The 13,876-nt window shown below is 38.0% G+C and overlaps 2 protein-coding genes and 1 pseudogene across 2 annotated transcripts; 2 read left to right on the top strand and 1 right to left on the bottom strand.

Annotated features, from left to right (window-relative positions):
• Positions 1 to 2,169: 2,169 nt before the first annotated feature.
• On the top strand, positions 2,170 to 3,604 carry LOC130742895 (expansin-A20-like; annotated as a pseudogene).
• A 574-nt stretch (positions 3,605 to 4,178) lies between these two features.
• Positions 4,179 to 6,352, bottom strand: LOC130746786 (clathrin light chain 1-like). Its single transcript, XM_057599509.1, has 3 exons — positions 5,824 to 6,352; positions 5,080 to 5,233; positions 4,179 to 4,924 (listed from the first exon to the last, which is right to left on the bottom strand). Exons 1-3 carry the CDS (start codon positions 6,222 to 6,224, stop codon positions 4,430 to 4,432), a joined length of 1,050 nt encoding a protein of 349 aa, XP_057455492.1. The 5' UTR covers positions 6,225 to 6,352; the 3' UTR covers positions 4,179 to 4,429.
• Positions 6,353 to 7,860: 1,508 nt separating this feature from the next.
• Positions 7,861 to 11,239, top strand: LOC130746784 (protein STABILIZED1). Its single transcript, XM_057599508.1, has one exon. It carries the CDS (start codon positions 7,967 to 7,969, stop codon positions 11,078 to 11,080), a length of 3,114 nt encoding a protein of 1,037 aa, XP_057455491.1. The 5' UTR covers positions 7,861 to 7,966; the 3' UTR covers positions 11,081 to 11,239.
• Positions 11,240 to 13,876: the final 2,637 nt, after the last annotated feature.

Here is a 13,876-nt window from a genome sequence, read left to right as displayed (position 1 = left end):
TTATATGCCGGAAAACTTTTGATATTTGATGGTTTTGTGCCAAAGAAGGCAATAGATGTCATGGATTTGGCCACCAAGTTAGCATCTGACAGTTCCAGTTCTGAAAAAAATCCACGTAGTGCTCCGGTCGCCGCAGAAAAATTGAAGGAATCGAAAGATCCTCAGACAAACACGGCTTCAGAATCCCCTCGACCAGGAAACCAAGCTGTTGGTTCAGGTATTTAATATTTCAATTATCTCAATTTGAACCTAAATAGGAATCACTACTCCAAACTAGTAAGATGTTCATACACTAATTCAAGGCTACAACTAGTTTTGCCTAAACAGATATGACGTATCCAAGAAGAGCTTCATTTAAATTTTTTCTTGAAAAGAGAAAAGAAAGGTAATGGCTATGTTTGGCATGTCATTTCAGCTAGCTTATAGCTTATTTGACTAGCTTAAAACTTATTTGACTAGCTTAAAAGCTCTATAAAAGTGTTTGGTGATGGAGTTTATTTCAGTAGCTTAAAGTTTTAAGCTATAAGCTATATCAGGTAGCTTAAAGCTTAAAGCTTATAGCTTATTAAATATATTCTCATTTTTATCCTTATTATTTTATTAAAATTCCACCTTTAGCCTTATATGTTTTTTACTAAACCTATTTACTTATCAGTTATTACACTTGTCTCATATGCACACCTTTCCTGCACACAAATAATTACTACTTTGTAATAAAACAAATAATTTTATTTTACAAATTATTATTTTTCTTCATCGGAAAACTTATTTGAGAAATTAATTATTTGTTTTATTCTATTTAATTTAATAAAATATAGAAAATTAAATAAGTTAAATTAATATTCTATTTTTAAGATGATAAATAACTTGAGTGAAATTAAAATATTTATAATAATTTTAATATTAATATCATATAGGTATTAATGTGAAAATAGAGTAATGTTAAATATAAAAAGAATTATATAAGTATGTCTTTTTATGTCATTTTACAATTTCAGCTTGTTCAACAGCTAGTTTTACCAAACACTTTTGTTTCAATTACGTAGCTTTTCAGCTTTCAGTTAGCTTATAAGCTTTCAGCTTCCCGCTAGCTTTTTAGCTATCAGGTAGCTTTTTAGCTTTCAGCTAGCTTATCAGCTAGGCATGCCAAACATAACCGATGACTGGTTTTGTATTTATTATTTTGGTTACTTTGATTTGGTAACTTTTTGTTACTCAAATTATGGCTCATTAATTTGTTGATTCTTCAATTGTTACATGGTAATTTCTAGAGGACCTTACCAAGTTAACAACCCCAAGCATGAGGGTAGCAATTCAGGAGGTGAACCTGAATAATACGAGGCAAATTTTGCTCCAACATACTGACGAGACAACAACTTTTTCACCGCAGTAATTGATCTAAACTTGTCTCATGTGAGATGAATTTTGCACACCAGACCATGTCACTATTTTACATGGCCAAAACTACCTCTTGATAAAGACTTCTTTTATAAGTTTTTGGTGATAATTTGTTTTGTATTATTAAATAAAACATGGGCTTCCACCTCCAAGTCTCACCACACTAATTCCTTGAAATGGTTGGCTCGGGAATTTGTGGTGACATGCAAGTGTAGAAGGGCGTTTCGGGGACTAGATGGACCCGCCGCAGAGCTACGCTGGAGGGAAAGTGCTTTATCATGGAACAAAGCCAGGGAGGAAGGAGAAGGTTAATTTTGTGATTTAACTGTTTAAATATAACTTAATTTGAATCGTTCAGTTTTTATTTATTAATGGTTCAATTTTTATTATTATATTTAGATTGTTGGAGAAATATTTCACTTATCTTTTATATAGGGTGTACCTATGGACCATGATACTCCTAGACTATCTAAATGCATCATAACGTTTAGATATACAGTGAAAAATTACTGGAAAACTAAAATTATGATGGATAGAAAAGTTTTCCCCTAATTTTTACTATTGTCCTCCATGATTTTAACCCGACCATGTTTTTCAAATGTGTATCAAACATACATTAGAAGTCCCTTAGTTTTTACTTATTAATTTCAGGAAAAGGAGATTCGAAATATCCAAAATAAGAATGCTCAAAGACATAAATACTGCATTTTCTTTGAAACAAAATGATTAATAAAGCAACCCATTGGCAGTCAAGTTTTCACATTGAAGAGTCTTCTGTTCGGCATACTGCAGAGTACAGAGCTTTCAGCCTTGTGTGTCTGCCACCACACCACTACAAAACAAAGCCTCAAATCTTTCTGCAGCCTCCAAGCCTCCCTTTTTCCCGCCTAAAAAGAAGAGACTGTTCAAGATAAGAACAAAAGACCCCCTTGGAATATACAACATGAGTTCAAAATGTCAAAGTTTCTCTCTTTTCATATCATTAGCCAGAAGATCAGTAATACAGTATCATTTGCAGTTATAAGAAAGTAAGGCTCTAATAAGAGTAAGACTCTAAGAGTAGTGTTTCCATTCAAATGGGTGCTCTACAATCTACTCTTCTCTACCTGATTTTACCAGGCATGCAATGTTGCTGCTTTCATGGACCAAGAATGGAAGTCTGCCACTGCAACATACATCAAAGATACAGAGGGATCTCTCATTACAGGTACTTCTCTTGCTCACTGTACCTGTAGTCTCAGCAGCATAAATGATATACTCATTTTTGAGTTTTGACAATGTGGTTGTGCATTGATTACAGAAGGAGCTTGTGGATATGGAGACCTTCACAAGGTTAACTATGGGGAATATAGTACTGGGTTAAGCACCTTCTTGTTCAACAGAGGGAGTACTTGTGGGGCTTGTTATGAGATCAGATGCGTTGATCACATCTTATGGTGCTTGCAGGGAAGCCCCTCTGTAGTTGTTACTGCTACAGATTTCTGTGCTCCAAATTATGGACTTGCAGCTGATTATGGTGGCTGGTGCAATTTTCCAAGACAGCATTTTGAGATGTCAGAAGCTGCATTTGGTGAAATTGCCAAGAGAAAATCTGATATAGTGCCAGTTCAGTATACAAGGTAAGAAAATGTTTTGATGAGATAGATTGAGTAAACCATGTTTGTAATGTTTAAATACAAGGGAAGCTTTTGTTGATTGTGCAGAGTAAAATGTCAAAGAAGCGGTGGCCTGAAATTCACAATGAGTGGAAGCTATCACTTCTATCAAGTTCTGATTACCAATGTAGGGTTGGATGGTGAAGTGGTTGCTGTGAAAGTGAAGGGAACTATAACAGGATGGATACCCATGGCAAGGAATTGGGGACAAAACTGGCATTGCAATGTGAACCTTCAACGACAGCCTCTGTCATTTGAGGTGACCATCAGCAGTGGAAAAACACTCACATCTTACAATGTCGCCCCTGCTAACTGGAAATTTGGACAGACATTCGAAGGTAAACAGTTCTAGCATGAGGAGATTCAGAATTGTTGACACTAAAAGATTAGTTTTGAGCAAAGATTGTTGATTCAGAATGGCATATTCCAAGACTTGGCATTGTCTGAAACTTATAGCCAAACTCACTTAGTGATAAAAGGTTTCTATTATTGTTGCAAGTGTGATTTGTAAAGCAAACGGAAGCAGAGGAACTTACTCATATATTTGCTTATGAATCATAATCAAATCTGACTTAGTCGTATGTATGACAAAGATACTAACTGGTTGCAGAAATTCTAAAAATGCCTTGACAAAATTCTACAATTTGAGTGGATAAAAGACAGTGTTTTCACACTTTTCATGACTAATTTAGAACCTCAAACGTGTTATCAAATCAACTGTCTCAGATGTTCATACTAGTTCATTTGAATTAGTTAAATCATGACAACGGTGAGTAACTTCAGTACAACAAAGCATTATTTCACTGGAATCATATTGTTTCTCTGCAATCTGCATTGTATCATCTGCTAGCAGCCAGGTATGATAAAAACTAGTGAATTTTAATAGACATCCTGCAATTGTTTAATCTTCATCGAGCAACAATGTTTTAGATTGCTTGAGCTATAAAGAAGTCAGCAAATAAACTAAGTTTTATCTTAAACTCAAATGTAATGGAAAATCACATAATCAGCCTAGCAGTTTTCATAGGTTGGGTCCGTTGGGACCTTAGTCAAGGTTAATGTTTAACAATAGCAATGTTAGGTATCTGTTGCTGAGAGGTAAATAAATCTGCAAAGATAAGAGAGTGCAGAAAAATTGTAATTGGATAAGGAATTCCAAAGTAAGATGACAGCAAAAGATTTGCATCTAAAGCCTACAAACCTAGGACAATAGTTTGGACCAATGTTCTCAACAGGCCATGCTGTAAACCCTAAAGTATCTTCAAATGGCCATCACTTATTCTCCATGAATGTAGGGAACAAAATTTAGCAAGAATAAAAGAATAAAAATAACATGTATATAAAAAAAGAATTGCTAAAAAAATAACTTGTCTTCATCACTTAGCAGCTTCTGGCTTAGATGTAGTCCCTTGCTCACCCTCAACAGGAGCAGGATCCTTTGATTCACCATTAGCAGCTGCGGCATCTTTTGCAGGGGAAGCAGGCTTGTCTCCTACAGCACCTGAAGTTGCAGTTGGTGTTGAACTTTTCCCTCCCTTATCATCCTTTCCCTCCTTTGCATCTTTGCCATCTTTGACATCATTCCCATCTTTCTTTTCTTTTGCATCTTTGTCTTCTTTCGGTGGGGGAGGCATCATATGAGTGGGAGGATTCTGTTTAAGCTTCAAAATCATTTGGCGCATCCGGGAAAGATCAGTAGGTTTCCCAGGCTTTGGACCTTGAATAACATGAACTGAAGGCTTATTCTCAGCTTCTTTCTTCCCTCTCCTCTTCTCGATATTAGGAACCTCACGAGGAATGATCTCTGCTATCGCTTTCCAGTAATGTTTGTCAGCTTCTTTGTGAAATTTCTCTTGGTTAGCCAAGTATATCTGCATGTAAATACTAAATACTCATTCTCTTTCATTTGCATACAAATTAAGAAGTATGGAAATGCGCAATAAAAGCTTGATGCCCATAAGGGAAGACATGAAAATGATGAAATTACATAATAGTTGCAAATTGGGTATCAACTTAACTATTTTACCTTTTCTCTTTCTCTGTTGTTGGTTTTGGTTGTCTCACAATTGAGCTTTCTTTTCGCATAGAAAGCTTCCTTAAAGTCTTCAGCTTCCTTTATAATCTGATTCCGCATCTCTTTCTCTCTTTTCTCCTTTTCCTCAAGATGAATGGCATTTTTACTGCATCAGCAGAATCCATGAAAATTGTTCTATCAGAAAAGCAAATGCCTATCCATAACCAATCAAGAAACACACACAATCATGACAGTAATACTTTCTTCATCACCACACAAATTGAGTTCCATTTAACAATTAACACTTCAAAAGCCATAACATATCCATTACATTAAAATACTCTGAATACAAGAAAGATCAAATAATCTTGCTCTTGCATAAGTTAAAACTCTATATATAAATTTGTAAGGAAATTATCACGAGATCAGAAAGAATCACTTATTTTAGTTAAAAAATTCCCACAAATTAAAAGTTAATCCAAACTACTTCTATATCTATACATTTGTATATCTACAAATTTCATGCAGTTTACAGCCTAGCATTTATGTCAATTCTTTCAAACCCATTCAATCATACCCAGAAGAAAATTATTGAAGCTCAATTATTGAAATAGATCTTAAAATTAAACAAAAAAAAATCAGCAAGATCCATTGAACCAGAATTGATCATTCCCTTGCATGGTAAAAATCCTGAAACAATGTCAATACATTTCACGCAATAAAGATTAAAGAACAATGAAATGAATGAAATCTGACCGTCGCCATTCGCGTCTTGCAGAGCCTTCCTCCTGCATGAGAGTGGGGTCCGGGAGGATGGGACCGCCACCACTGCCACCGGTGAAGGTGTCATCGTCATCGTCATCGTCGTCGGCGTCGGGTTGGGCGGATTGGAAGGGAGTGATGACATCAGGGTTAGGAGTGGAAATGCCGAAACCGTAAACGGGAGGGGAAAGCGGGTTGGGGTTGGTGTGATCGAGGTTGAGGCTATCATCTTCGGGTCCGTAATCGTAATACTCCTGTTGCTGTTGCTGGTGGTGGTGGTGGTGAGAATCGAAACCGTTGGTGTAGCTGCCGGAGTCATCGTCGTAGGGTGCTCCGATGGGTGGCGATTCGTGGTGCGATGGTGGTTGGTCCTCGAACGAGTCGTACGACTCCATTTTTTTCTCTCAATGTGGTTGTTGTTGTTGTTGGCTTTGGATCGGATCGTAATGTGTTTGTTTCACCATTCACTTTCTCAGACTCACAACACCAGCTTGAAATAGCAACTATATATCTTTCATATATCAACCATGCTATAAGGTTATTTTTCTATATATCATATATATTCATATTCATTTGCCACTCACTTCCTACCATGCCTAGTATTATGCACATTTTTACCAATATATTCAAATTTTATTGGTAGGGCTAATAAATGAGACATAATTCAGGAAATGAGATTTTCATTCCAGGTTTTGATATATTCACATCTCATTTTCACTCTTTTTTTCTTCTTCATGGTTTTCTTTACATTTTCTATTATATCACTTATTCATCACTTTTTATTTACATTTTATTTAGATAGAATATTCGTATTTAAAGTGTCAACATTGTTTTTTCATTTATCCTAACAACGATTTCTATATAGCGCAAAAATCATATATCATTAGAAAAGCGAAGATTTTTTTTTATCGAAGAAAAAGTGATGAAGTTATATTTGTTTTAGTTTGGGTGTTTGTGCATTTACATAATTAGAAATTATTTATCCTCTTACGAATTCTCTTAATATTAAATGAAGAAAAAATTAGATGAAAAGCTAATGATTTGGTAGCTTTGAAATGTATAAAAACATTTAATTTTATTTTCACTTAGTATGTAGGTGAATCTATACAAGAATGAAGTATGAAGATATAACATCACTCATTTCAATTTTAATTGCAAAAAGTTCTTCAACCCAAAATTTAAAACCTTTATTGTCACTTGCTTCAAATTATGCTCAATGTTAAAATAAAAGTGTGAGTCAAATGAAATAAGTCCTACGTGGGAAGGATAAACAATTAAGCAGTTTATAAGTGAAATGATTCACTTATTCATTGTCTATTTTATGGTGAATAATGTCCAAATGACTTATGAGCCATCAAATTATGGGAGTCTCGCGATCCGTTACACCACTCTAACTATGATATTAAAGTCACTCCAACAATGGCAAATTTGAGATGATTGATTTGGGTGTTCTTTCATACTTTCTTAGTCTAGAATTTCTCACTACAAATGAAGACATTTTCATACATCAAAAGAACCATACAACTGATGTTTTGATGAGGTTTAACATGTTGAATTGCAACTCAGATGTGACACCAATGAGAAGTAGTGTCAAATTGGAGAATGAAAGTCTTGTGATCCTTTGCGCCACTCAAACAATGGTATAAGAGCTACTCAAATAGTGACAAAATTCAACATGTTGAATATTATCGAATAGTGCTATTAACACTCATTAAACTCTTATCATTTATCAATTGAAATTTATGCGACTCTCATTAAATTCAAAATGAGACCCATATTTTCAATGAATCAAACAATGAACAATGGATAATGCTGGAAAGAAAGTGGTAACTGGTAAAGTAAATTGCTAGAATTTTTTAAAGAAAAAGTCAGTATAATAATTATAAACCAAATGGGAAATTTGTAAATTGCCCAAAAAATGCATTTCAAATGTGCCCTTGACCCGATTTAAGTCGGTTCAGTTATCAAATTAAAACCCGATCCAATAAAATCCTCCGAGCCCATAACCCGAAATTATCAAATTCACTCAGTTCTTTCTTCTTCGCTGATCTGAGACGCAAAATCTTTCTTCCTCGTTTCACAAAACACTGTCGTTTCTGAATCCCTTACCTCTGTGCTCCCTCTCACCGCCATAGCCATGGTGTTCATCGTGCCCCCGCACGGCAGAACCCTAGCCCTCAACATAAACCCCAAAACCACCACCCTCCATCTCCTCAAACTCGCCATCGAACAAACCCATGGCATACCCGTTTCGCAACAGCGCTTGCTCCTCTCACACAGTCTCCGATTGCTTGGAGTAAACGATTCCCTCCTCATCTCTGACCTCGGTGTGGGACCCTACTCAACGCTCACCCTCCATGTTCCTTTATACGGCGGTATGCAACCTCCGGTGGTTCCTAAGCCGCGGTTCGATTTCCTCAACTCGAAGCCGCCGCCGAATTACGTCGCTGGACTTGGTCGTGGCGCCACCGGTTTCACTACCCGGTCTGATATCGGACCTGCCCGTGCAGCTCCTGATCTTCCTGACAGATCTGCGGCCGCTGCCAGTGGCGCCGGAAGGGGGAGAGGGAAGGGTGGTGAGGATGAGGAGGATGAGGAAGGGGAAGATAAAGGGTATGATGAGAATCAGAAGTTTGATGAGTTTGAAGGGAATGATGTTGGGTTGTTTGCTTCTGCGGAGTATGATGAGGATGATAAGGAGGCTGATGCGGTTTGGGAGGAGATTGATAAGAGAATGGATTCACGGAGGAAAGATAGAAGAGAGGCGAGGTTGAAGGAGGAGATTGAGAAGTATAGAGCTTCTAACCCCAAAATCACTGAACAATTTGCTGATTTGAAGCGGAAGCTGTATACCCTTTCTTCAGATGATTGGCAGAGTTTAGAGAAGTTTGAGAGTGGAGGGTATTCCTCAAGGAGTAAGAAGAAGAGGTTTGAGAGTTTTGTACCTGTGCCTGATACTCTTCTTGAGAAGGCAAGGAAGGAGCAAGAGCATGTGTCAGCTTTGGATCCCAAGAGCAGGGTTGCTAGTGGGACTGAGACTCCCTGGGCACAAACCCCAGTTACTGATTTGACTGCTGTGGGAGAGGGAAGAGGTACTGTGTTGTCCTTGAAGTTGGATAGGCTGTCTGATTCTGTTTCAGGGATGACTAATGTGGATCCGAAAGGTTATTTGACTGTTCTGAATAGTATGAAGATAACAAGTGATGCTGAGATTTCTGATTTCAAGAAGGCAAGGTTGTTGCTTAAGAGTGTTACTCAGACCAATCCTAAACATCCTCCTGGCTGGATTGCGGCTGCCAGGTTGGAGGAGCTGGCTGGCAAGCTTCAAGTGGCTAGGCAATTGATAGAGAAGGGATGTGAAGAGTGTCCCAAGAATGAAGATGTATGGTTGGAGGCTTGTAGGTTGGCGAATCCTGAGGAAGCCAAGGCTGTGATTGCTCAGGGTGTTAAGTCGATTCCAAGTTCTGTGAAGTTGTGGCTGCAGGCTGCAAAATTAGAACACGATGATGCGAACAGGAGTAGGGTGTTGAGGAAAGGCTTGGAGCACATCCCTGATTCAGTTAGGCTTTGGAAGGCGGTGGTGGAGCTCGCAAATGAACATGATGCGAGTCTTTTACTTCACAGAGCTGTAGAATGTTGTCCGTTGCATGTTGAATTGTGGCTCGCACTTGCAAGATTGGAAACATACGACAATGCTAAGAAGGTCCTAAATAGGGCAAGGGAGAGGCTGCCCAAGGAGCCGGCCATATGGATAACAGCTGCCAAATTAGAAGAGGCTAATGGGAATACTTCCATGGTTGGTAAGATAATCGAAAGGGGTATCAGGGCTTTGCAGAGGGAAGGTGTGGTGATTGATAGAGAAGCTTGGATGAAGGAAGCCGAGGCAGCGGAACGTGCTGGGTCTGTTGCAACTTGCCAATCAATAATCCAAAATACAATTGGAATTGGGGTTGAAGAAGAAGATAGGAAGAGGACATGGGTTGCCGATGCAGAGGAGTGCAAGAAAAGAGGTTCCATTGAGACTGCTAGAGCTATATATGCTCATGCCTTGACCTTGTCTGTTTTCATGCAGAAGAAGAGCATATGGCTCAAAGCAGCCCAACTTGAAAAGAGTCATGGTACCAGGGAATCCCTTGATGCTTTACTTCGTACAGCAGTTAAGTATATACCACAGGCGGAAGTTCTTTGGCTTATGGGTGCTAAAGAGAAGTGGTTGGCTGGAGATGTGCCTGCAGCCCGTGCTATTCTCCAAGAAGCTTATGCTGCCATTCCCAATTCTGAGGAAATATGGCTTGCTGCTTTCAAGCTGGAATTTGAAAATCATGAACCTGAGAGAGCTAGAATGTTGCTGGCTAAAGCCAGAGAGAGAGGAGGTACAGAAAGAGTGTGGATGAAATCAGCAATTGTTGAGAGAGAGCTGGGAAACATTGAGGAGGAGAGGAGATTGTTAGATGAAGGATTGAAGCAATTCCCTTCATTCTTTAAATTGTGGTTGATGCTTGGCCAACTCGAGGAGCGACTTGGTGAGAATGCAAAGAGGCTTGATCAGCCTGAGAAGCGGCTTGATCACTTGAAGGAAGCCAAGAAGGTGTATGAATCTGGACTGAAAAACTGTCCTAATTGTGTACCGCTTTGGCTCTCTCTTGCTACTCTTGAAGAGGAGACGAATGGACTGAGTAAAGCTCGAGCAGTTCTCACCATGGCTCGAAAGAGAAATCCTCAAAATCCTGAACTCTGGCTGGCAGCTGTTAGAGCAGAGTTGAAGCATGCAAGTAAGAAAGAAGCTGATAATTTGATATCAAAAGCATTGCAGGAATGTCCCAATAGTGGTATTTTGTGGGCAGCTGCTATTGAGATGGTTCCTCGTCCCCAGCGTAAAACCAAGAGTATGGATGCTCTTAAGAAATGTGACCATGATCCCCATGTTATTGCTGCTGTGGCCAAATTATTTTGGCATGATAGGAAAGTGGACAAAGCTCGGACTTGGCTGAATAGGGCTGTAACACTAGCTCCTGATATTGGGGATTTCTGGGCATTGTACTACAAATTTGAACTCCAACATGGAGCTGAGGAGAACCAGAAGGATGTATTGAAGAGATGTGTTGCTGCTGAACCAAAACATGGAGAGAAGTGGCAAGTAATCTCAAAGGCAGTTGAGAACGCTCACCAACCGTCAGAATCCATCTTGAAGAAAGTGGTGGTTGCACTTGGGAAGGAAGAGAATGCAGCTGATAATAATAGTAAACATTGATTTACCAAGAATGTAGCCTCTTTTCAATTTTTGTTCTGTCTTATGCGTAGTTAGTTTGGAAGAAAGATTTGAATACTTGAGTAATTGAATGATTATATCTAATGTAGCGTTTTGGAGGAACTTATATACCAGTTTGATCCTTGTTCTCCTCTCCTTTAACTTCTTTCTTTCAATCTGTAGCTTATGTATTTTGTTAATTAGGCTTCTGTCATATTATCATTCCCTTGATATCCACTTTAGTGCATATGATCCCACCAATTTACGAATGACTTGTATTGATGTGTTGTTTGTATGGTAGATTTTGCTCTTGTTGAGATATATTTGACTATTGAGAAACATATGCAGAATTTTTTTTTTTTGGCTTAATTGCAACTTTGGTCCCCGACGTTTACCAATGCCACGATTTTGGTTTCCCACCTAATTTAATTACATTGATGGTCCCCGACGTTGTAGGTCGTGTGCAACGTTAGTCCTACCGTTTATTTCTTAATGGAGGAGAGGAGAAAATGGAGGTATGAGGAGAGAGGGAAGCACGTGAGTATCACGTGAACTCACGTGAACCTTATATGAACCCATTATACCAAAATCTGAAACCCTAGGGATCTAAATCATCTTACCTTCTTCGTTCTAGGGAGGTCAGAGATTTGGGTATAATGAGTTCAGATAAGGGTCACGTGATACTCACGTGCTTCCCTCTCTCCTCATACCTCCTTTCTCTCTCCAATTGGACGTCCACGTAAGCCTCCTCCATTAAGAAATAAACTGTAGGACTAACGTTGCACACGGCTTACAACGTCGGGGACCATCCATGTAATTAAATTAGGTGGGGGACCAAAATCATGGTATTGGTAAACGTCGGGACCAAAGTTGCAATTAAGTCTTTTTTTTTTTAATTCTCATTGCTTATAGTGTATTGCAGTTCTATTGTAGTTGAGTGTATTACTTAGAGCCCGTTTGGATACATATAATAAGAGTTTTTTACAGCTTTTCTACTAGAATAAGCTCTTTCTTATTTATTAGTGGTGTATGGATAATTTAATTAATCAGCTTCTGATGTAGGAGCTTTTTAAGATAATTTTAGTATTTTAGTAATTTTACTTATTTGTAATTAAGATCTTTTAGGATTTTAATTATTTTTTTGTTAGGAACTTATTTATTTTCAATTAGGATCTTTTATTTTCAATTAGGATCTTTTAGAATATTATTTATTTTACTATTAGGATATTTTCTTTTCTTATTTAAGCACTTGTAAGGCATAGCCTATTTGAGTTTTGATGGATAATAAAATTTAAGAGTTTTCTCTTCTTCTCTGGTGGATTCCAGTGTATTTTCTAGGGTTTTAGCGCTTGCTAATTTCCTTTCTGGAATCCACCAGAGAAGAAGAGAAAACTCTTAAATTTTATTATCCATCAAAACTCAAATAGGCTATGCCTTACAAGTGCTTAAATAAGAAAAGAAAATATCCTAATAGTAAAATAAATAATATCCTAAAAGATCCTAATTGAAAATAAAAGATCCTAATTGAAAATAAATAAGTTCCTAACAAAAAAATAATTAAAATCCTAAAAGATCTTAATTACAAATAAGCTTCTAATCTAACCTTTTAATAAGCTAAAAGAAGAGCTTCTTGTGAAGCTGATCTCTGCAGCTTCTAATTTTGAGTTTTTTTGGGAAACTGGGCTTAACACACTGACAAAATTGCCCCTACCATTTGGAAATTATGAACGCATATCTCGTTCTTCCTGAATCAGACCTTGCAGCAATCTTGCCATGCCATTGCTGTTCATTACACTGTTGTCACCGGTCAGAGCTTGTGTTGTTATTGTCGGAGGTTGTGGCTTTGACAACGATTCTGATTTAGGGCACCCAAATTTGATCTTTAACTGAGTACTGTAGCTCCGATCCACTCCTCAGGTACTCTCTTTTCCTCTTTGCGTTTGAATCTGAGTTATCCTGACTCAATCCCAATTTTCGATCGCCTTTCATTTCCCTTTCTTTAATGCTACAATTTTTGTTGGTTCTCATATGATGTTGACTGTAATTTGTGTAAAATTCGTCAACCAGTTCATGCCTTGGCTTTCTGAAATTAACTCAACTAGGTCCTTGTGATAACACTGGTATGCAATTGAATAGAGAAAAAGATAGAAACTGAAACTACTTCTGCAGAGATTATATTGAATTATAGAATTGGGGAAGAACAGAAAATCTAGGGTTTACAAGCCTGTTCCCACGAACAGTTCTGGTTCCTCAACCAGCCAAACATTCAATTCTCCAAAGAAAAATTCTAATGCAAGCATAGTCCTATTTATAGGCTATTTGCTCTAACTATACTAACAGCCTGTAACAGCTGTAATTGCCAGCTGGCTTATAACTGCCTCTGGCCTAATTATTACTAATTACATTTAAGACCTAATACAATATCTAATTAGCCACTTGAGCCCTTCTTTTATACACATGTTTAATAGCTGACTTATCCTTAGACCTATCAATACCCCCCTAAAAGTTTAACCTTGTCCTCAAGGGGAAAAACTGGAAAGTGGTCTTGTATCACAGCAGCTGACTCCCAAGTATTCTCACAAGGTGGTAGATTTATCCATTTGACCAAAACCTCCAAATTACCCTGCTCATCCTCCCTGACTTCCATCAAGTCTTCTGGAGTAGCTTCTAACTCTAACTCCTCATTCAGCATAGGAGGTAAAGGCTGAGGTTGCTGAGTTGCCTTTAATGCTTGCTTCAATAACGATACATGGAACACTGGATGAATCCTAGCATGATCAGGGAGCTGCAACTTATAAG

Source organism: Lotus japonicus, chromosome 3 (genome assembly GCF_012489685.1).
Source record: "Lotus japonicus ecotype B-129 chromosome 3, LjGifu_v1.2".
NCBI classification, from domain to species: domain Eukaryota; kingdom Viridiplantae; phylum Streptophyta; class Magnoliopsida; order Fabales; family Fabaceae; genus Lotus; species Lotus japonicus.
This window is presented reverse-complemented; position numbering and strand designations above follow the sequence as displayed.